The sequence below is a fragment of the Heptranchias perlo genome, chromosome 45, assembly GCF_035084215.1.
Source record: "Heptranchias perlo isolate sHepPer1 chromosome 45, sHepPer1.hap1, whole genome shotgun sequence".
Classification (NCBI taxonomy): Eukaryota; Metazoa; Chordata; class Chondrichthyes; order Hexanchiformes; family Hexanchidae; genus Heptranchias; species Heptranchias perlo.
Genome location: NC_090369.1, coordinates 3016633 through 3039342, shown reverse-complemented (window position 1 = coordinate 3039342; position 22710 = coordinate 3016633). Strand labels below are relative to the sequence as shown.

Sequence of the window (22710 nt, the reverse complement as noted above, 5' to 3'; positions counted from 1 at the left end):
ATCAGTAGAAACTGTTCCTAGTCTCAAGGCTATATGGTCAATAATTTCTGTTAGTTAGACAGTTATCTCATAAGCAGACAATAGCTCTTCTGTGTGTCTTTGCTGGGAACGTGAACATATTAAGCTTCCCATTATATTCAGCTGGTCAGCTAACAAAGTCAACTTATCCATCATGCTTTGCTTCTTTTATGGTCAAGTAACTGTTCAGTATTTCCACATTAATATGGTCAGCTTTATGGTTTAGGTGTATTAGAAAGTTAATTTAGTCAGGCATCTCGTTATGGTTTTCCACATTCCCCCCTTTTGTCCTATATATATATATATATATAAAAGGACAATACTCTAATAGAGCATTATTCCACCCAGACGTTCAAACTCCTCCTGTGTCACCTCATCCTGTGTCACCCCTACTTGCACCATCAAATTTGTGGGCGCTATATGTGTACCCAGATTGGACATCATAACACAGCAGCATTTGACAAAGCAATAGGCTATAAGAATTATAACAACAAATATGACTAGTCCCTGAACTAGAGAAGTCCCAATAGAACCCAGCCATCCTGTTGCCCAGCCCCAAAGAGTGAATGAAGGGGGCTGCTTGAATTTCTCAACTTCCCTTTGGATGTGATTGGCCAAATCAGTAATATTCTCTGAACTATCAGGTATGTAGGTACAACATTCAGATCCAATTAGTGCGCATGTTCCTCCTTTCTCTGCCAATAGGTAATCAAGGGCCATACGGTTTTGTAAGGTGACCGTACGAATGGCTATCATTTCTGCGCTTATTTCCTTTAAGGCTTCTGCTGTATCATTAGCAACTATTTCCCAGATATTGGCTAATTTAATAATTTCTCTGGTGGCTATGCTCACTCCCCACCTAGGGAAAGCAATGGCCCAGAATCGGTCAGCCTCAGTAATTACCCTCTTTACTCGTTGCCCAGCAGGATATTGAGGCAGGGATGATGAGTGTCGGATATATGGGATCACATATCCCAAGTAACATGATCCTGTCCATTTTTGAGGCAACCATGGGTATGCCTTGTGGCCACAAATAAAGTAGGTTTCATTATACGCAGTAATTGCAGGGGAATTCTTTGTTTATTCTATCTATGTAAATTTGGCCACCTGTGCAAGGCTTCCTTGATGGTACTACTGATGCTGGTTACTGTCATATTTATATACTGAGTGCAATTACTCCATCCCACTACATCACCCCCGACTGAATTCTTACTCAAACATATTGCTCCATTAGTTCTTGGTGTATTTGTAAGGATTAGAAAAGGAGGTTTATGGGTCTGATCGTAATTAGGTTGGTACCACCCCCGAAATCTGGTTTCACATTCTGTTGTGATTGTGTACTCCTTCCATTGCTTTTTCACAAACATTGTCTTATTTGTTCTCGCACTCATCCAGCCACTATCTCGCATTCTCTTCCCATTAATTTCAATTTGATTTATTACCCACTCTGCTATTTCTTGGGAAGTTAGGGGGACTGGTCTGAGTGGAATGCCTCCCTTGGATTGAACTGGGATACGTGAGCACACCCAGCAACTAGAGATACCTTGACGCTTTGCATACATATATGACATGTATAAAAAAGTATTGACAGCAGGGGTTGTAGCAGGTTTTATGCCAGTTCCCACCCACATGATCAGGCATGCCGAGCCAATTATTCTCATATGATTTAAAAGTTTAGGACATGCCATGCTGCAACAGTCTCTTATAACAGTTTAATTAATCAGTCAGTTTTTTTTTTCTGGTACGCCACCGCCGGGTCCTTGTATGGGGATTTATGGGTTAATTAATCAACTACTACGCCTGACCTTTGAACTCGAGATTGGGACCCACCCCTTTATATCCCTTAATCCAAATTTTATCCCTACAATATCCTGTTAGATGCTGTACCTCATCTTAACCAGGTTCCCTTCGTGTTGGCCACCAGTCCGGGTGGAAGAGAGGCAGAGCATCTGATAATCCTATCAAACTATGATTGTCTTCCCTTTTACATGCACCTTACCCCAGCGGGTGCTACTCCCGGTACCATTAAGATGTGTTCTTAGTTGAAATCACAGAGACAATGGGGACATTCTCACCCAGGCTCTGTTTTACTATCTTTGCCAAACCCTTCATCCCCTACTTACATTTATTACATGCAATGAAAATCAAGAATCATATTGCAACAAACTGCACTACGACTAATACATGTGAAATTAATCTAATCTAAGGATGGATCTGTATATTCAGTCCCCAATTCCAGAGGTCATCCCACCAAGTGGTGACTTTAATTTGGTCAATGTCATGTTATTGTCCTGTTGTAGGTTATAATAAAACTTCTGGGAGAGGCGTATCTCCATTCACAATGCTTTCAAGTATTCAGGCAACAGGGGTGTCAGATACCCAAATGTGTCCTGATATTCTTTTAAGTCCTTTTTGATATCCTCAGAAACTTGTAAGGTGGTGAGGTTATGCCGGTGTATCTCTACCAGTTCCTCGGGTCCAATCTGAACCGGGACTTCAGGAATGGAGTAGAATTCTGGACTTAAAATATCACAAGTTAAATTGGCATATTTAAATGTTTTCAAATTAGTTGTAACACAGTATTCGCCCTCTCCGGCATATGCCACTTGAGTGGGTTTTAGATCCACCTCTAGGGCCTCCATTGGTACCGGTGTTGTTAAACCCACACTGTGCTTCTGGGCTGTGTCCAACACTATGTGGACATACAGTGACAGCATGTCTAGTAACACATCCCTTTAATTCTGTTCCAGCCAAATTCCCTTTAAAATTTTTTTTTCAGCATATGGTAACATATTGTGATGGGATATGTGCATTCCGTCCTTCACTACCCCAATATTCTGTACTTGGTACACCTCTCGTCCCTGGGTTTCAGGTGCCATCACCAGTATTACTAGTACCAACCCTAGGAGCCCTCCTCCGTCAGGTTTACACTCCACTTGAGTGTGGTACACCCGCACCATTGCCCTGAATTGGCAAGGGTTGATGTTCTTGTTTGCTAACAGCCGCTTGGAGGTACCACCTCCATCATGCCCACAGGTCAGGTTCACCCTCAGTTTGTTGATTCATTATTCATAAGGGTACTTCCCCTGCCTGTATCTGGGCTAGGTTCTCTCGTGTCTGTTCCACAATCCAGTTACCATATGTACTGCAGATGTCATTAGCAGCCGCCTGCTAAGATACGTTATATTCCTCTTTTATTAATTTATTAATGGTTTGGGCATGTGTTCCTAGCACTGTAGCTATCTTTTGCAAATGTATGGTCAGCATTTGATCCTCAGATAATTCCTTATCTGTATTTTCATTTATTTTTAAATATATCTTTAATGCGAGACCCTAAATCTCTGACCTTTTGATCTAATGTTGCCAAATCAATGTTACTGTCCGATACAATATTTACAGTCAGCTCCAATATCCCAAAATTTGTTTATTTTATGTAATTTCTTCTTGAACCGCTTTTCATTTCCCAAAATATCCCACTACATTGTGCCCGAGTCCCTTCTATCATTTCACAATTATCCCAACTTGAGAGCAGTATTGTTGGACTGACAGGACTTGTCAATGTAAAATTTTCTTCCCTCTCGAAAAGAATTCTTCCTTGATACACAGCATTCAATAGGAACCATTTAGACTGGACTTCTTTTATTTTAAAATATAATTTGATTATCCCCTTAAATTACAAGTAATTTTTTTTTCTTTCTCGAGTGCTTGAATAGCAACTCATATAAATTTTTCTTATCAATTCCAATTTCAGAAACAAATTATGTCCAGGCTTTGTGGTTTTTATAGTAGAGATGAAGTGCTCGTAATTACTTTTGGATGTAACTCTCATATCTTCCCACCTCGAGCACTCTGTCTCGGAAGACAATAAATGGGTTGAAACAAAACAAATCAAAATGTTTTCAAAAGAAGAGAATCAGGTTGATATCACCACGCTGTGACATTTGGTATCTGCTGATGTCTGCAGCAAAAGTCTTAAATTTTTAACACCACTGGATCGTTTCCTGCACCAAATTTCTCCAGCAAAGGTTGCACCGTAACTTTGTAAAGCCATTTTATGTCAAAGAACTACTCTTGGTAATCCTGCACCATCAACACTCACGTGGTCCCAATAACCAGGGTCACCTGTTTTAAAAGAAACACAGAAAATCCATTGCGGCTCTTCTTGAGAGCCCAAGGGGTTAATTTGTCAAATCATCATTTATTATTTATTTTGTCCAAAGGAATAATCCTTTTACCCGAAACAAATCCAGAAAACAAAACACGAGAGAGAAATCGCCTAGTCCCTCTCTCTCTCTTTCTCTGGAGCTTGCAACCTGTCTGAAATAAACACTGTCTCTCCCACATACAGATGTACGTAGGACTGCAGACTGGAATTTCCAACTCCAAGTCCTAATCTCTGTGTTTTCAAGATGTCCAAATCAATGGTGTTAACAACTGAGGCACCCGTATTAAAGGCAGTTGCTATATCACTTATCACAGATCTTTACGTCTCCATATTTGTCTATCTCTTTTACGATGTCCACCTCCATTCCAAGTCGCGCTTTGTTTTAACACTTGAGTTAGGAGGTGTTGATATAATTGTTGAGTTTTCTTAGCAGTCTCAATGCGAGTTATATAATTTGTCAGGGAAGGTCTCCCCTCTTTGGTCCGATCTTGTATTGGAGCTACTATTCGTGAATAGTTTCAAATAAAATTGCGAACTTCCTTATCATACTGTGGCGGGGTAAAACTGATAGGTGTTTAGTACCCTGTGTCAGTACATAGCTCAAGTAATGGACTTCCAATTGTCCAACCTATGCTTTCTCTTCATACGATTTGTTTTACATTCCTTTCTTATCAATTTTTTTCTCACTGTACCATTGTCTGTGTGGAAACTTATATCTCAGTCAATTGTAGCCTTTGGCATTTCCGAGTAATTGGGTCAATTTTAATAATATAACCTATACCAATTGTTACCTCATGTTCACCTGTGTTCTGGGCAAGCCTCAGACAGTTCTCAACTGACTGGGTCATTTCTATCTGTTTGAACTGCTCTTGGCATGACAGTCTGGCTTCTTGGGATGGAAGGGGTTGATATAAACTTCTCCCTCTGAGATTAAGTTTCCACATTCCACCTTCAAAATTTCTCTTCACACAGGTTTGACTGATTTTTTTTCTCACATTTATGGATTGCTTTACACTATATATTTTGCACACTATTTTTGAGATTTATTTTAATCATAGTGTTTAATCAATCACAATAGCACAAAATGCTTCGAAGATCAGTTTAATTTATAACTAGAGATCATCCTGCAACTGTAACTTGTAATTCTTTAAATCTGCACTTTATCTTTTCTTTTACAATTAAACCTCATTTTGTCTTGGCGAATTGAAAACAGATGTCGGTGTCCTTGGAAGGGGTTAACTTTTTTTTTCAGTAACGAAACGACGGAGCCAGATATCAGATTCACGCAGCGTTCTCAGCATACGTCAACGTAATTTTCACATAAATTCCTTTTTTAAAAAAAAATTCATACCGGGGAATAACATCTCCCATCGTACATTTTAGTTTATATCAACTTTTGTTTTAGGTACCCCTCAATATTCACATTACTTCGTAAGTTTTATAATTTGCTGTCCAATTCATTTTTTTTTTACATACTTTTCGTGGGTATGAATATAACCAACTCTCCGAGCTGTTCCAGCTTTCCGACTTTTCCTATCACGGTGATACTAGATAGCTTTTTTTTTATCTGTCCCGTTAATTTTTCTTTAACCTCTTTTTTTAACCACAGCCAATCACAAGATAAAAATTCAAAATGCCAATTTTTTTTAGAAGATCCCATGTCTGGAATTTGACATGCTCGCATTTTATAAGAACCAGAATTTAATAGGTCACTTAACCTCAATAACTCCAATTTTAATTCAGCAATATCAGAAATAAACACAAGACAAAACAGATACATTACACAAAAGAAGAAAACACGTAAGACGCAGTAAGAAGGGGCGTGGCCCACAACACCGACAGAAAACACTCACAATCAGGACAGGCTTTTTAAAGAGACAGTACACTGAAACAAAAGAACCTTTCTTTTTTGAGTCTCTGTCTTTTAAACATTTTTTCTAGTCACTTAATTCTATCCATATTAAATGTACCGTCTTCGGGAAAGGGATATTTCTTAGTCCTGGTCCATTTGGACCAAACTATCAACTCGTCAGTTGTTTCTTTCCCAAAGTTTCTGTACATGTAAGCAGCAGGTGTTCCCTTTGGAGGGATTTTGCTAGCATTGGCACCCATGGCTTATAGTTTATACCATCCTCCACACTGTAATTACACAACAATCAAGACCTATCTTAACTATCACAATTCTATACTTGATAATTCAGCTGATTGGACAAGACATCATGTGTTCTCTTCACCTACTTTAGGGTCCCAGCCTTCACGTGGGGTTAAAACCCTTTTTATAACAAGCTCAGACTAGGTGAGTGAGAGAAACGTCTGCACTTAGTTGAATCAGCTGACTTATGCAAGACTTTTTTAAAAAGTGCTCCTTCCCTTGAGCAGGGGGGAACACTATCAGTATTTCTACCTAAACACTTAATTCAGGTAAATCAGAATTTCACACTTTTCCAAATCCGCGACATCCACACCAGTCTGCGTTTGTCGCCACTACAGACTTGTAATTTCACACTTTTCTGAATTACGCAACATCTAGTCTGCGCTTGTCCAAATTTTAACTTTATACTAAGAATTTTTTTTAAACAAGTCTGCAAACTGATTACCTTTTCTGTTTTCCTGGTGCCTTTTCCACTAGTAGCTGACAGTTTGTTGGTCCTTACATCGACCTCAACTTCACTCTAGTCACCGGTATCACAGATCTACTCCGTTATTGCTCTCTCTCAGCCCGTTACTACAACACCGCAGCTGACAATATCGAGTAATCTGTCGCGCGTCTCTCTTTTTTTTTCTGTCCCCTTTTTCTTTCCTTGTCTATACGAAACACATTTCCTATGATCGCCTTCCAATTCCTCAAGGCAAACAGAAGAATTAGTCACGTCAGTTAATGCATTCACTTATCAATCGCAGTGTGTCTGGGTTCGTACAGACAACTTGTGTCCGTACTTACCGGGGATCACAAGCGATCTCGGTGGGACCTCCAAGAAACTGTCGAAAACTTAATTACCTATTATACACAATGCATTAACTCCAAACACTTATTTTCATACAAGTAAGAATTTATTAAAAGAAGCTTGTATACAAGGGAAGTGTACCTCAAACAATGGTTGAGGCTATGTCTTCCTCGAACAAAGAAAGGAGTTACCTTTTATACAGTTAATTCAGTAATGTCTGTCTATCATTGAATATGGGCGTACATGTACACTCTCATTGGTTCAAGTGGTTAGTCAATCAAAAATAGGGAACCCACCCTCTATTCTCTCATGTCTGTCTCGTGGCCCCTCAACAGGGTCTGGGAGAATACGTTGCCTTAGCAACACTGCTCCTTATCAGTAGAAACTGTTCCTAGTCTCAAGGCTATATGGTCAATAATTTCTGTTAGTTAGACAGTTATCTCATAAGCAGACAATAGCTCTTCTGTGTGTCTTTGCTGGGAACGTGAACATATTAAGCTTCCCATTATATTCAGCTGGTCAGCTAACATGGTCAACTTATCCATCATGCTTTGCTTCTTTTATGGTCAAGTAACTGTTCAGTATTTCTACATTAATATGGTCAGCTTTATGGTTTAGGTGTATTAGAAAGTTAATTTAGTCAGGCATTTCTTTATGGTTTTCCACAGGTGCTACAATGGGACTCAGTGCTCCCCTAGTTTAGTGAAAGGGATGGTGGAAATAACTCCGGGTTCCTCCACCTTATGCCTCATTCTGGAAAGTGCACGTGTGAACACTGGGTGAGATCAGGCTTGGCTGAGGTGCCTCCACAGTTGCACGTCCTGCCGACACTCACCGTCAACAAGAATGGTGAATGAGATGAGGTGCAGGAGGCTATCTGCGGAATCCGGATCCCAGCAAGAGAGGGGGAGAGGAGTGGAGGTGGGGGGAATATAAATGAGCATCTTTTGGCCTTTCTTCCCCTTGAAGAGCTCCTAGACATTAACTTGCCCACTTTCCTCAGCCAGCGGTACTGTATCTGTAACCCGGCACTGGTGCGTCAGTTCCGCAACCCGGACACCATCTTCATCCTGGCCTTTGCGATAATCCTGCTCAACACCGACATGTACAGCCCCAACGTCAAGCCTGAGCGCAAGATGAAGCTGGACGACTTCATCAAGAACCTACGGGGTGAGTCCGAGATGCCTTTAGAGTTCGGGTTAGATATATTGTTCATTCTGGGGATATGGGCGTTGTTGGCAAGGCCGGCATTTAGTGCCCATCCTTAGTTACTTTGTGAAGGTGCTGGTGAACCTTCTTAGAGTGATACTGCACAGAAGGAGACCATTTGGCCCATCATGCCTATGCCGGCTCTTTGAAAGTGTTATCCAATTACTCCCACTGCCCCCCTGCTCTTTCCCCATAGCCCTGCAATTTTTCCTTTTCAAGTATTTATCCAATTCCCTTTTGAAAGTTACTATTGAATCTGCTTCCACCACCCTTTCAGGCAGCGCATTCCAGATCATAACAACTCACTGCGTAAAAAAAATTCTCCTCACCTCCCCCTGGCATCTTCTTGAACCGCTGCAGTTCATGTGGTGAAGGTGCTCCCACAGTGCTGTTGGGTCAGGAGTTCCAGGATTTTGACCGAGCAACGATGAAGGAACGGCCGATATATGTCCCAGTCAGGGCAGTGTGTGACTCAGAGAGGAACTTGGAGGTGATGATGTTCCCATGCACCTGCTGCCCTTGTCCTTTTAGGTGGTGCAGGTCGTGGGTTTGGGAGGTGCCGCTGAAGAAACCTTGGTGAGTTGCTGCAGTGCGTCCTGTGGATTGTACATACTGCAGCCACTGTGCGCTGGTGGTGGAGGGAGTGGATGGGCTAGAGTGACATATCGACCAGGCCGGATAAGGACGGCAGGTTTTTTTCCCCTGGTTCGGATTTTACGACAATCCGACATGTTCACTTTCACTGTTACCAGCTTTTTATTTCCAGATTTTTAAACTCAATTCAAATTCTCAAGCTGCCCTGGTGGGATTTAAACTCTCATTCTCTGGATTATTAGCCCAGTAACATAATCATGACACGACTATAAATCATAAATATAAGATAGCCACTAATAAATCCAACAGGGAATTCAGGAGAAACTTCCTTACCCAGAGAGTGGTGAGAATGTAGACCTTGCTACCACATGGAGTGTTTGAAGCGAATAACATAGATGTATTTATGGAGAAGCTTGATAAAAACATGAGGGAGAAAGGAATAGAAGGATATTCTGATAAGATGAGATGAAGTAGGGTTGGAAGGAGGCTCGTGTGCAGCATAAACACCGGCACAGATCAATTGGGCCGAATGGCATGTTTCAGTGCTGTAAATTCTATGTAATTCTGTGTAACTACTGCACCCCACTATCTATGTGCTGTTCTTGTGCCCACAGGAGTCGATAACGGGGAGGATATCCCACGGGACATGCTGGTGGGAATCTACCATCGGATCCAGAAGCGGGAACTGAGGACGAGCGATGACCACGTGTCCCAGGTCCAGGCCGTGGAGCGTCTGATCGTGGGCAAGAAGCCGGTAAATGCCTGTGTGTGTGATTAGCGTGGAGAAACCGGGGGGAGGGCCAAGGGCCGCAATGCACCCTGGAACGAGAAGGCGAGGTCGATCCGTGAGTGATGGTTAGGTGCCTCCACACCAGGGTTTCAACAGCCAGCCAGTCATAGGAGGGAAAGGCAGCTGAAGGAGGGGAGGAGCCTACAGTTTGATCACATTCGGTGACACTTACAGGTAGAGAGTAAAGCTCCCTCTACAGTGTCCCATCAAACACTCCCAGGGCAGGTACAGCACGAGTTAGATACAGAGTAAAACTCCCTGTACACTGTCCCATCAAACACTCCCAGGGCAGGTACAGCACGAGTTAGGTACAGAGTAAAACTCCCTCTACACTGTCCCATCAAACACTCCCAGGGCAGGTACAGCACAGGTTAGATACAGAGTAAAGCTCCCTCTACACTGTCCCATCGAACACTCCAAGGGCAGGTACAGGGTTAGATACAGAGTAAAGCTCCCTCTACACTGTCCCATCAAACACTCCCAGGGCAGGTACAGGGTTAGATACAGAGTAAAGCTCCCTCTACACTGTCCCATCAAACACTCCCAGGGCAGGTACAGGGTTAGATACAGAGTAAAGCTCCCTCTACACTGTCCCATCGAACACTCCCAGGGCAGGTACAGGGTTAGATACAGAGTAAAGCTCCCTCTACACTGTCCCATCGAACACTCCAAGGGCAGGTACAGCACGGATTAGAAACCAAGTAATGCTGCCAGGTACCTATATAGATGTATGTGTTTCCCCCCCCCACCCCCCCAAGGTGCTGGGTTACGGGCCCCACAGTTGCCAGCCATCCTCTGGTACCTCACATGGGTGATCACACCCAGGTATCGGAACCCAGACGGTAAGTCCCGGCAGGATATCCCTGCTCAGCCCGATCCTATCCTTGTACGAAGTCCATGCACAGACTCCCACTTGTGTGTGGGTGGTGTTTACTGGACAACGACCAGGAGCTGACTTTAATTTTTAACCCCACCTAGCCCAGGGTCATCGAGGCCAAGCGTAACGTTCCAACCCAGAAACACAGCACTAACTGGGAGTCCTTGACTGTATGACTCACTGAGCCGGGAGGGTGGCTGAGAGAGAGGAGTCCTGGATTTGCTTCCTCTGTTCAGCGAAACTGTTCCCATTTCCTCCTGCACTATGGTTTCTGACGCGAGCTCCCGACCAATCCCCAGGTTCTGTCCCTGCCCCACCGGAGGCTGGTGTGCTGCTGTCGACTCTACGAGGTCCCGGATCCAAACAGGCCGCAGAAACAGAGCCTGCATCAACGTGAGGTCTTCCTCTTCAACGATCTGCTTGTGGTAAGATACAGTGCCACTCACTGTCTCGCACCCTCTCTCTCTCTTTCTCTCCCTCCTGTCCGCCTGTCTTCCTGAGCACATAATCTAGGACCGACACTCCCCGGTGCCAGTACTGAGGGAGCGCTGCACTGTCAGAGATGCCGTCTTTTGGATGAGACGTTAAGGCAATACCTCTTCTCCCTGTTCAGCTGGATGTTAAAGATCCCACGGCCACTATTGGAAGAAGAGCAGGGTGTGTGTCCTGGGACCAACCAGTCCGAGTTGGTGTTTAACCTCCACATGACCAGTAATCCATTCCCATGTGCCCACCCTGTTCCAATATCCCTTTTTCTTTCTTTCCTTCAACTACTATCTAACCTGTTCTTCAATGCTGACATGGTCTCTGCTTCCATCACTACCTCCGGTAGTTCATTCCACAGCTTCACAACCCTTTGTAAGAAGAGTTTCTCCTGCTCTCTGTCCTAAATCTCTTGTATTGAATCTTATATCCCTGTCTCCTCATTGCAGGCCCCTCAATCATTGCAAACACTCTGTTTCTATCAACCTGTGCCATCTGTTCATAATTTTATCTAATCACCCCTTTAACGTCCTCTGTTCTAACGAAAACAGCTCCAATTCTTCGAGTCTTTCTCTGCATCTGTTTTTCCTCATACCAGGCAGCATCCCATCTTGTGATTGTTTGTGGGAACTTGCCGTGTGCAGAGTGGCCGTCATATATTTCCCTACATAACAGTCACTGCGCCGTTCAGAGAGTTCATTCATTTTCCAGGAAGCACTTTAGACATTGCTGCGATGAGGCAAACGTTAGGGCGAATCTTTCTCTCCAGCCCTCGGGGCGCAGTGCTTTGTTTGCCGAGGGAACGCGCACATCCGCAGTCGATCTAATCAGCCCATTAGCACCACTGGGTGGGAAAACAGGGGTTGCAGGTGTGCAATTCTGTACCTTGAGATAAACGCACAGCTTTCCTTCTCTTGTGCTCGCTCTCTGTCTCTCTCCCTCCATTTGTCTCACTCCCATTCGCTGTCTATCCCATTCTCTGCCTTTGTCCCTCTCTGTGTCTCTCCCGTTCACTCTCTCTCCCCTTGCTCTGTCTCGCTCTCGCTCTTTCTCTCCTGCTTCTGTCTCTATCTCTCTCACTCTCTCTCCCATTTTCTCTGTCTCTTTCCCATTCTCTCCCATTCTCTCCCATTCTCTCTCCCATTCTCTCCGTTTGTCCCATTCTCTCTCTCCCATTCTCTCCGTTTGTCCCATTCTCTCTCTCTCTGTTTTTCCCACTGTCCCTCTCTCCTACTCTCCCATTTTCTCTCTCTCTTTCTGCCCTGTTTTCTCTCCCCTTTCTCTCTCTCACACCCTCTTTGTCTGCATTTCTGTCTCTCTCACTCTCTTTTTATCCCTGTTCTTTCTCTCTCTCTCTCTGTCCCCTGTTTTGACTTTTTGACCCTTTCTTTTTCAGGTCACCAAAGTGTTTCAGAAGAAGAAGATCTCAGTGACATACAGTTTCCGCCAGTCCTTTGCGCTGCACGAGATGAAAGTCAATCTTTTTCAGAATGCCTGTAAGTCCCACTCGTGCCTCACTCTTCAGTCCCTATCCCCACCGCTGCTCCCCCTTCCCCCACACCCAACCCCCACCAAAAGGACCAACTCACAATGACTCAAAGTTTCTTGAAGGACAGAAAGGAAATACAGAATTGTAATTAAGTTGGTAAATATGCTGTCCAGCGTGGTGCTGAGCCACACAGGTGGGGCTCCGTCCTCGGTCCACACTGATGTCAGCCAGGGTAGCGGTAGGAACATTACAATTGACCCTGTTTGTTCATGGGTTTAAGGAAGGGGGGAGATCAGCCAGAGCTCCCAATCCTGACCATCATGCAGCGAACCCTGGGGGTGTGGATTTGGGCTCGGCTGTGATGCCTCCCGCCCACGGTTGAACAGCCAGAGGACACTCACTGCCTGCGCTCACAGGTGAAAGGTAGCACTGATTGATTGCGGTTCTGGAGGTTGCTCAAGGTAGCATCCCAAAGAAAGAGTTGGCAGCTTGTGGGGGGGTTGGGGAGGAATTGCACCAGTTTTTGCGATGGTCATGTTTGTTGTGGGTAGGGTGGCCATATTTGTTGTGGGTAGGGTGGCCATATTTGTTGTGGGTAGGGTGGCCATATTTGTTGTGGGTAGGGTGGCCGTATTTGTTGTGGGTAGGGTGGCCGTATTTGTTGTGGGTAGGGTGGCCATATTTGTTGTGGGTAGGGTGGCCATATTTGTTGTGGGTAGGGTGGCCATATTTGTTGTGGGTAGGGCGGCCATATTTGTTGTGGGTAGGGCGGCCGTATTTGTTGTGGGTAGGGCGGCCGTATTTGTTGTGGGTAGGGTGGCCATATTTGTTGTGGGTAGGGTGGCCATATTTGTTGTGGGTAGGGCGGCCGTATTTGTTGTGGGTCGGGTGGCCATATTTGTTGTGGGTAGTGTGGCCATATTTGTTGTGGGTAGGGTGGCCATATTTGTTGTGGGTAGGGCGGCCGTATTTGTTGTGGGTAGGGTGGCCATATTTGTTGTGGGTAGGGTGGCCATATTTGTTGTGGGTAGGGTGGCCATATTTGTTGTGGGTAGGGTGGCCATATTTGTTGTGGGTAGGGCGGCCGTATTTGTTGTGGGTAGGGTGGCCATATTTGTTGTGGGTAGGGCGGCCGTATTTGTTGTGGGTAGGGCGGCCGTATTTGTTGTGGGTAGGGTGGCCATATTTGTTGTGGGTAGGGTGGCCATATTTGTTGTGGGTAGGGCGGCCGTATTTGTTGTGGGTCGGGTGGCCATATTTGTTGTGGGTAGTGTGGCCATATTTGTTGTGGGTAGGGTGGCCATATTTGTTGTGGGTAGGGCGGCCGTATTTGTTGTGGGTAGGGTGGCCATATTTGTTGTGGGTAGGGTGGCCATATTTGTTGTGGGTAGGGTGGCCATATTTGTTGTGGGTAGGGTGGCCGTATTTGTTGTGGGTAGGGCGGCCGTATTTGTTGTGGGTCGGGTGGCCGTATTTGTTGTGGGTAGGGTGGCCATATTTGTTGTGGGTAGGGTGGCCATATTTGTTGTGGGTAGGGTGGCCATATTTGTTGTGGGTAGGGTGGCCATATTTGTTGTGGGTAGGGCGGCCGTATTTGCCTCAGCGAGAACTTGGTCCTGGCTACGACCCTGACTCCCAGATCCAGGTTCAGGCTCTACTCGTCAGTTTAACCAGTCAGTTTAACCTCGGTGGTGGGGAAACTTTTAGAAACGATAATCTGGGACAAAATTAACAGTCACGTGGACAAGTGTGGATTAATTAAGGAAAGCCAGCATGGATTTGTTAAAGGCAAATCATGTTCAACTAACCTGATTGAGTTTTTTGATGAGGTAACAGAGAGGGTTGACGAGGGCAATGCAGTTGATGTGGTGTATATGGACTTTCAAAAGACGTTTGCTAATGTGCCACATAATAGGCTTGAAATCAAAGTTGAAGCCCATGGAATAAAAGGGGCAGTGGCAGCATGGATACAAAATTGGCTAAGTGACAGGAAACAGAGAGTAGTGGTGAACGGTTGTTTTTCAGACTGGAGGGAGGTGTACAGTGGTGTTCCCCACAGGTTGGTGCTGGGACCACTGCTTTTCTTGATATGTATTAATGACTTGGACTTGGGTGTACAGGGCACAATTTCAAAATTTGCAGATGACAGAAAACTTGGAAGTGTAGTGAACAGTGAGGAGGATAGTGATAGACTTCAAGAGGATATAGACAGGCTGGTGGAATGGGCGGACACGTGGCAGATGAAATTTAACGCAGAGAAGTGCGAAGTGATACATTTTGGTAGGAAGAACGAGGAGAGGCAATATAAACTAAAGGGCACAATTCTAAAGGAGGTGCAAGAACAGAGATCTGGGGTTATATGTGCACAAATTGCTGAAGGTGGCAGGGCAGGTTGAGAAAGCAGTTAAAAAAGCATACAGGATCCTGGGCTTTATGAATAGAGGCACAGGGTACATAAGAACATAAGAAATAGGAGCAGGAGTAGGCCATTCGGTCCCTCGAGCCTGCTCCGCCATTCAATCAAATCATGGCTGCTCTTCAACCTCAACTCCACTTTCCTGCCCGATCCCCATTTCCCTTGATTCCCCTAGAGTCCAAAAATCTATCGATCTCAGCCTTGAATATACTCAACGACTCAGGATCCACTGCCCTCTGGGGTGGATTCCAAAGATGGGCTGTGAATTCCACAGATTCACAGCCCTTTGAGTGAGGAAATTCCTCCTCATCTCAGTCTTGAATGGCCGACTCCTTATCCTGAGACTATGCCCTCTATTTCTAGACTCTCCAGCCAGGGGAAAACAGCCTCTCAGCATCTACCCTGTCGAGGCCCCTCAGAATCTTATCTGTTTCAATGAGATCACCTCTCATTCTTCTAAACACCAGAGAGTGTAGGCCCATTCTACTCAACCTCTCCTCATAGGACAATCCTCTCATTCCCAGGAATTAATCGAGTGAACCTTCGTTGCACCGCCTCTAAGGCAAATATATCCTTCCTTAGATAAGGAGACCAAAACTGTACACAGTACTTCAGGTGATGTCTCACCAAAGCCCTGTACAATTGCAGCAAGACTTCCTTACTCTTATACTCCAACCCCCTTGCAATAAAGGCCAACATGCCATTTGCTCTCCTAATTGCTTGCTGTACCTGCATGCTAACTTTTTGTGTTTCTTGTGCGAGGACACCCAAGTCTCTCTGAACACCAACATTTAATAGTTTCTCACCATTTAAAAAAGTTCTGTTTTTCTATTCTTCCTACCAAAGTGAGTAACCTCACATTTCCCCACATTATACTCCATGTGCCTCCTTCTTGCCCACTTACTTAACCTGTGTATATATCCCTTTACAGACTCTTTGTGGCCACCTCACAGCTTATTTTCCCACCTTGCTTTGTATCATTACCAAACTTGGATACATTACACACGGTCCCTTCATCTAAAGCATTAATGTAGATTGTAAATAGCCGAGGCCCAAGCACCAATCCTTGCGGCACCCCACTAGTTACAGCCTGCCAAACTGAAAATGACCCATTTATCCCTACTCTCCGTTTTCTGTCCATAACCAATCCATGCTGATATGTTACCCCCAACCCCATGAGCCTGTATACTGCGTAAAAACCTTTTGTGTGGCACCTTATCAAATGCCTTTTGAAAATTCAAATACGCTACATCCACTGGTTCCCCTTTATCTACCCTGCGTGCAGCGTAGGTTTACTAGAATGATACCCGGACTTCAAGGGTTAAGTTATGAGGAGAGATTACACAAATTGGGGTTGTATTCTCTGGAGTTTCGAAGGTTAAGGGGTGATCTGATCAAAGTTTATAAGCTATTAAGGGGAACCGATAGGGTGGATAAAGAGAAACTATTTCCGCTGGTTGGGGATTCTAGGAGTAGGGGGCACAGTCTAAAAATTAGAGCCAGACCTTTCAGGAACGAGATTAGAAAACATTTCTACACACAAAGGGTTGTAGAAGTTTGGAACTCTCTTCCGCAAATGGCAATTGATACTAGCTCAATTGCTAAATTTAAATGTGAGATGGATAGCTTTTCGGCAACCAAAGGTATTAAGGGATATGGGCCAAAGGCGGGTATATGGAGTTAGATCACAGATCAGCCATGATCTTATCAAATGGCGGAGCAGGCACGGGGGGCTGAATGGCCTACTCCTGTTCCTATGTTCCTATAAAAATCTTAATAAATTTGTCAAACATGATTTCCCTTTCATAAAACCATGTTGACTCTGCCTAATCATATTTTGATGTTCTAAGTGCCCTGTTACACCACTTCCTTAATAATGGATTCCTGCATTTTCCCAACAACTGATGTCAGGCTAACTGGCCTGTAGTTTCCTGTTTTCTCTCTCCCTCCTTTCTTGAATAGCGGGGTTACATTTGCTACCTTCCAGTTCGCTGGGACCGTTCTAGAATCTAGGGAATTTTGGAAGATCACAACCATTGCATCCACTATCTCTGCAGCCACTTCTTTTAGAACCCTTGGATGTCGGCCATCAGGTCCAGGGGATTTATCGGCTTTTAGTCCCATTAGTTTCTCAATTATTTTTTCTCTACTGATATTAATTACTTTAAGTTGCACATTCTCATTCACTCCTTGGTTCCCCACTATTTCTGGTATGCTTTTTGTGTCTTCTACTGTGAAGACAGATACGAAATATTTGTTTAACGCATCTGCCATTTCCTGATTCTCCATTATAATTTCTCCTGTCTCAGCCTCTAAGGGACCAACGTTTACTTTTGCTACTCTCTTCCTTTTTACATACTTGTAGAAGCTCTTACAATCCGTTTTTATGTTTCTTGCTAGTTTATTTTCCGATTCTATTTTCTCCCTTTTTATCAATGTTTTGGTCGTCCTTTGCTGGTTTCTAAAACTCTACCAATCCTCAGGCTTACTACTTTTATTGGCAACATTATAGGCCTCTTCTTTTAATCTAACACTATCCTTAACTTCTTTGGTTAGCTATGGATGGATCACTTTTCCTGTGGAGTTATTTCTTAATGGAATGTGTATTTGTTGAGAAGATTGAAATATTTCTTTAAATGTTTGCCTTTGTTTATCAACCGCCATACCTGTTAATCTAATTTCCCAATCTACCTTAGCCAATTTGCCCCTCATACCTATGTAACTGGCTTTAATTAAGTTTAAGACTGGTTTCTGACTTAAGTACGTCACTCTCAAACTCAATGTGAAAGTCTATCATATTATGGTCACTCTTCCCCAGAGGATCCTTTACTGTTCGATTACTAATTAACCCTGTTTCATTAGACAATACAGATCGAAAATTGCCTGTTCCCTGGTTGGTTCCGTGACTTATTGTTATAGGAAACTGTCTTGAATGCATTCCATGAACTCGTCCTCCAGACTACCTGGTAGTCTGGAGGATGTATAAAAGTAAGGAAGTTATGATGAACCTTTATAAAACACTGGTTCGACCACAACAGGAGTATCGAGTCCAGTTGTGGGCACGGCACTTTAGGAAGCATGTGAAGACCTTGGAGAGGGTGCAGAAAAGATTTACTAGAATGGTTCCAGGGATGAGGGACTTCAGTTACGTGGATAGACTGAAGAAGCTGGGGTTGTTCTCCTTAGAGCAGAGAAGGTTGAGAGGAGATTTGATAGAGGTGTTCAAAATCATGAGGGGTCTAGACAGAGTAAGACGCTGTTCCCATTGGCAGAAGGGCCGCGAACCAGAGGGCACAGATTTAAGGGAGTTGGCAAAAGAACCAGAGGCGACATGAGGAAAATCTTTTTTAAGCAGCAAGTGGTTAAGATCTGGAATGCACTGCCTGAAGGGGGTGGTGGAAGGGGATTCAATTGTGGCTTTCAAAAGGGAATTGGATAAGTACTTGAAGGAAAAGAATTTGCAGGGCTACGGGGGAAAGGGCGGGAGAATGGGACTAGCTGGATTGCACTTGCAGAGAGCCAGCATAGGCTTGATGGGCCAAATGGCCTTCTTCTGTGCTGTAACCATTCTATGATTCTAGGGCGGCCATATTTGTTATGGGGAGGACGGCCATATTTGCCTCAGCAAGAACTTGGCCCTGGCTACGACCCTGACTCCCAGATCCAGGTTCAGGCTCTATTCATCCACCTCCACCCCCACCTGTTCTAGTGCTGCAATCCTCTAAAGTCAGGCTCTCTCTTTCCCTCTTTTTACCAGATTACCCCCACGGCATTAAGTTGGCCTCATCCATCCCTAGCGCAGAGAAGAAGATCCTCATCATATTCAACGCACCCAGCGTGCAGGACCGGACGAGGTTTGCCAGTGACCTGCGGGAGTCCGTTGCGGAGGTTCAGGAGATGGAGAAATACCGTGTGGAATGTAAGTACCAGGAAGGCCGTGTTGTTTGTGTTCAGCTAGACTACGCCTAGAGACTAAAACAGGAACATGTCAATAATCAAGGAAATGGTTCTCAGGAGCCTTAAGTGGGCATCCATTCCTCATGCCCAATAAATAGTGCTGCACTGCCACCCACAGGCACATAGCCGCACAGCAGCTGTTTATCACTTCTGTATCAAGCAATAGGGTTGGTTTATTTACAGAATAACAGATACCCGGGAGTGAGTTACAGGCTGGAATCTAATCGAGGGGTTCGGGGGGTTTATATATAGAATAACAGATACCCGGGAGTGAGTTACAGGCTGGAATCTAATCGAGGGGTTTGGGGGGGGTTATATATAGAATAACAGATACCCGGGAGTGAGTTACAGGCTGGAATCTAATCGAGGGGTTCGGGGGGTTTATATATAGAATAACAGATACCCGGGAGTGAGTTACAGGCTGGAATCAAATCGATGGGATCGGGGGGTTTATATATAGAATAACAGATACCTGGGAGTGAGTTACAGGCTGGAATCTAATCGAGGGGTTCGAGGGGTTTATATATAGAATAACAGATACCCGGGAATGAGTTACAGACTGGAATCTAATCGAGGGGTTCGGGGGGTTTATATATAGAATAACAGATACCCGGGAGTGAGTTACAGACTGGAATCTAATCGAGGGGTTCGGGGGGGTTTATATATAGAATAACAGATACCCGGGGGTGAGTTACAGACTGGAATCTAATCGAGGGGTTCAGGGGGTTTATATATAGAATAACAGATACCCGGGAGTGAGTTACAGACTGGAATCTAATCGAGGGGTTCGGGTTTATTAATAGAATAACAGATGTTCTAACCACTGGCTCGCTCGTTTCTGTTCCGTCCTCCTTCCATGTTCAGCCGAGCTGGAGAAGCAGAAAGGCGTGATCCGCCCCAGCATGTCACAGAGCGCCAGCCTCAAGAAGGACACGGTGAACGGCACCCTGACGAGCCTGGATGACACTTACGCCATGGGGGAGGGGCTGAAGAGGAGCGCCCTGAGCAGTTCGCTCCGCGACCTCTCTGACGCAGGTAACCTGGTGCGGAGGGAGGGGGGGGTTGTCGCGCAGGGATTGGCATGTAGGGCATTCTGGAAAAAAATGCACGATAGACTTAACGAGACATCAAGGCGACCCCACCACACTTTGCTTTGATTGTTTCTCTTCCCGATTAACCCGTTCTCAGCCTCTAACCCTCTTTCTTTTCTTATGTTTTGTGTTTGTTTTTTTCTTTGGTCCTTTGTCTTGCTCCTCAAGGTGAGGGATGTCAGTGCTGGGGAATGGAACATTTTCCCACTTTTTGCTCCCAGTGTCCGCATCGAGCACTAGCAGGTCAGTTACAGCATGGGCTGGACGCAGAGTAAAACTCTCTCGCTTTCTCTACACTGTCCCATCAAACAATCCCAGGGCAAGTACAGCACGGGTTAGATACAGAGTAAAGCTTCCTCTACACTGTCCCATCAAACACTCCCAGGGCAGGTACAGGGTTAGATACAGAGTAAAGCTCCCTCTACACTGTCCCATCAAACACTCCCAGGGCAGGTACAGGGTTAGATACAGAGTAAAGCTCCCTCTACACTGTCCCATCAAACACTCCCAAGGCAGGTACAGCACGGGTTAGATACAGAGTAAAGCTCCCTCTACACTGTCCCATCAAACACTCCCAGGGCAGGTACAGGGTTAGATACAGAGTAAAGCTCCCTCTACACTGTCCCATCAAACACTCCCAGGGCAGGTACAGGGTTAGATACAGAGTAAAGCTCCCTCTACACTGTCCCATCAAACACTCCCAGGGCAGGTACAGCACGGCGTTAGATACAGAGTAAAGCTCAGCCAAGTTGCTCAGCTGCTAAATGCACCGCCCATTGTGGTACCGATCAATACAACCAGGCTAGTCTTTGTGAGCTGATCTCAGCCGGTATGGTGGTAGGCAGTGGTACAACAACATCTTGCATTTATACAGCACCTTTAACGTAGAAAAACATCCCAAGGTGCTTCACAGGAGCGTAAATCGGACAAAAAATGAATGTCAAGCCAAAGAAGGAGACATTAGGACTGGTGACCAAAAGCTTGTCAAAGAGGTGGGTTTTAAGGAGGGACTTAAAGGAGGAGGTGGAGAGGGTTCCTGCTCCTGATCGCCATCCAGCGACTCGTGCTAGAAGTTGAGGAAGTGCTCGGTCCTGGCCGCGATGCCCGCTGCAGTCAAACAGCATGAAGAATGGCTACCCGGCCAAGATGCACCAGGCCCGCATGGAACCATGCCTCGGCCTGGCCTCAGGTCAGAGGGTGGGTGGGGAATTAGCGCAGTGGGTTCCGCCCTCCCTCTGTGGACCGTTTTTGTTTTTGTTCTCCCCCTCCCCCCCTCCCCTCACCGCCCCGAGATTACCGGTCTGTCCATCATCGGGAAAAAGCCAGTGCGCTGGTCCGTTCCAGCAAGGGGACTGAGGCGCAAACCGCAAACGATGGGGCTTTTGCGGGAGCCTCAGGGAAAGTCTGGGAGCTGGAGAGTGGGTCACATGTCATCCCGGGGGGAGAAAAAAGCGGGTAAAATATAACTGAACAAACTCTCACCTCTGACCTTCCGAACCAGGCCGGGGTTGGCGGTTTGACAGAAGGCGAGAACTGCCCAGAGCGGGAGGGGGCTATGAGGGTAAAGGGGAGGGACTGGGGTGGGTCGTTGGTAACACAGCTTTAAGTCAGTGTACCCCGTTACACCATACCACCAAGCTGTACTGAAATGAGAACATCAACTGAGAGACATTGCTGAGATTTCACTGAACTCTACTTTGTGTGTTGGGGGAGGGCGGGATTTATTTTAGGCACTGGGTTGCTGAGCATCGATTGGAAACTGCATTCATCACTCCAGTGAGTGTGTGGACTCTCACCTGTCTCTCACAGTCTCCACCCTTGTTTGCCTGTGGTTTTATTGTGCCCGTGAACAGCAGCCAATTTTGTGTCTCCTTTTACCTCTTGAATGGGGAGCGTGGGGCTGCTTGAGAGCGCACACACACAACATGGGATCTGGAGCAAGAGAGGGTGTCGGTGAAGAGGACGGGACGGGGAAGAGGGCAGGGGTTTTGACACAGCCGGACCGCGCGAGAGAAGAGATTGTGAAGAGGACTGAGAGTCTCGGGCAAATGCCTCCTCTCTCTCCACCCATACTTCTGCCCGACTTATCATTTGCGATGAGTGCAGTTTCTCCTGAAGGGCTCCTCGATGATGTCATGGGGGTGTATGAGGTCATGGGGGGGAGTATGATGAGGTAATCGGGGGAGTGTGAGGTCATGGGAAGAGTGTAATGTCATGAGGGGAGTGTGATGTCATGGGGAGAGTGTGAGGTCATGGGGGGGTGATGTCATGGGGAGAGAGATGTTATGGGGAGTGATGTAATGGGAAAGTGTGATGTCATGGGGAGTGTGTGATGTCACAGGGGAGTGTGTGATGTCACAGGGGAGTGTGACATCACTGGGGAATGTGTGATGACATGGATTAGGACTGCACACACAACTTGAGTGTCTTGCAAATGAGTTCAGTTCGAGATCAGCACACACCATTTAATATATGTTTAAAATGATGCATTTAAAACTGCACACTCTTCTGCCTGAATAGACTTTATGGCCAAAGACTCAGGCCCCCTTCAGGATCCACACTTTGACGCTTTTCTCACTGATTCCCCCTCCTCCCCTTGCTCACCCACGTCCCTGCTCGATCCCTGGAAGGCTGAGAGAACCCAGCTGGTTGCACCTGTCGATGGGGGATCAGCCA

At 45.5% G+C, this 22710-nt stretch overlaps 1 protein-coding gene across 6 annotated transcripts in view; it reads left to right on the top strand.

Annotated features, from left to right (window-relative positions):
* Window positions 1-22710, top strand: part of LOC137306816 (IQ motif and SEC7 domain-containing protein 1-like) — a 98646-nt gene that overhangs the window by 62458 nt on the left and 13478 nt on the right. For all 6 annotated transcript variants that reach the window (XM_067976211.1, XM_067976213.1, XM_067976209.1 and 3 more), the window contains 6 exons: window positions 8132-8298; window positions 9546-9685; window positions 10898-11023; window positions 12478-12577; window positions 18744-18905; window positions 19808-19978. In XM_067976211.1, the coding sequence (XP_067832312.1) occupies window positions 8132-8298; window positions 9546-9685; window positions 10898-11023; window positions 12478-12577; window positions 18744-18905; window positions 19808-19978 (866 nt within the window). The remainder of the gene's footprint in view (window positions 1-8131; window positions 8299-9545; window positions 9686-10897; window positions 11024-12477; window positions 12578-18743; window positions 18906-19807; window positions 19979-22710) is intronic.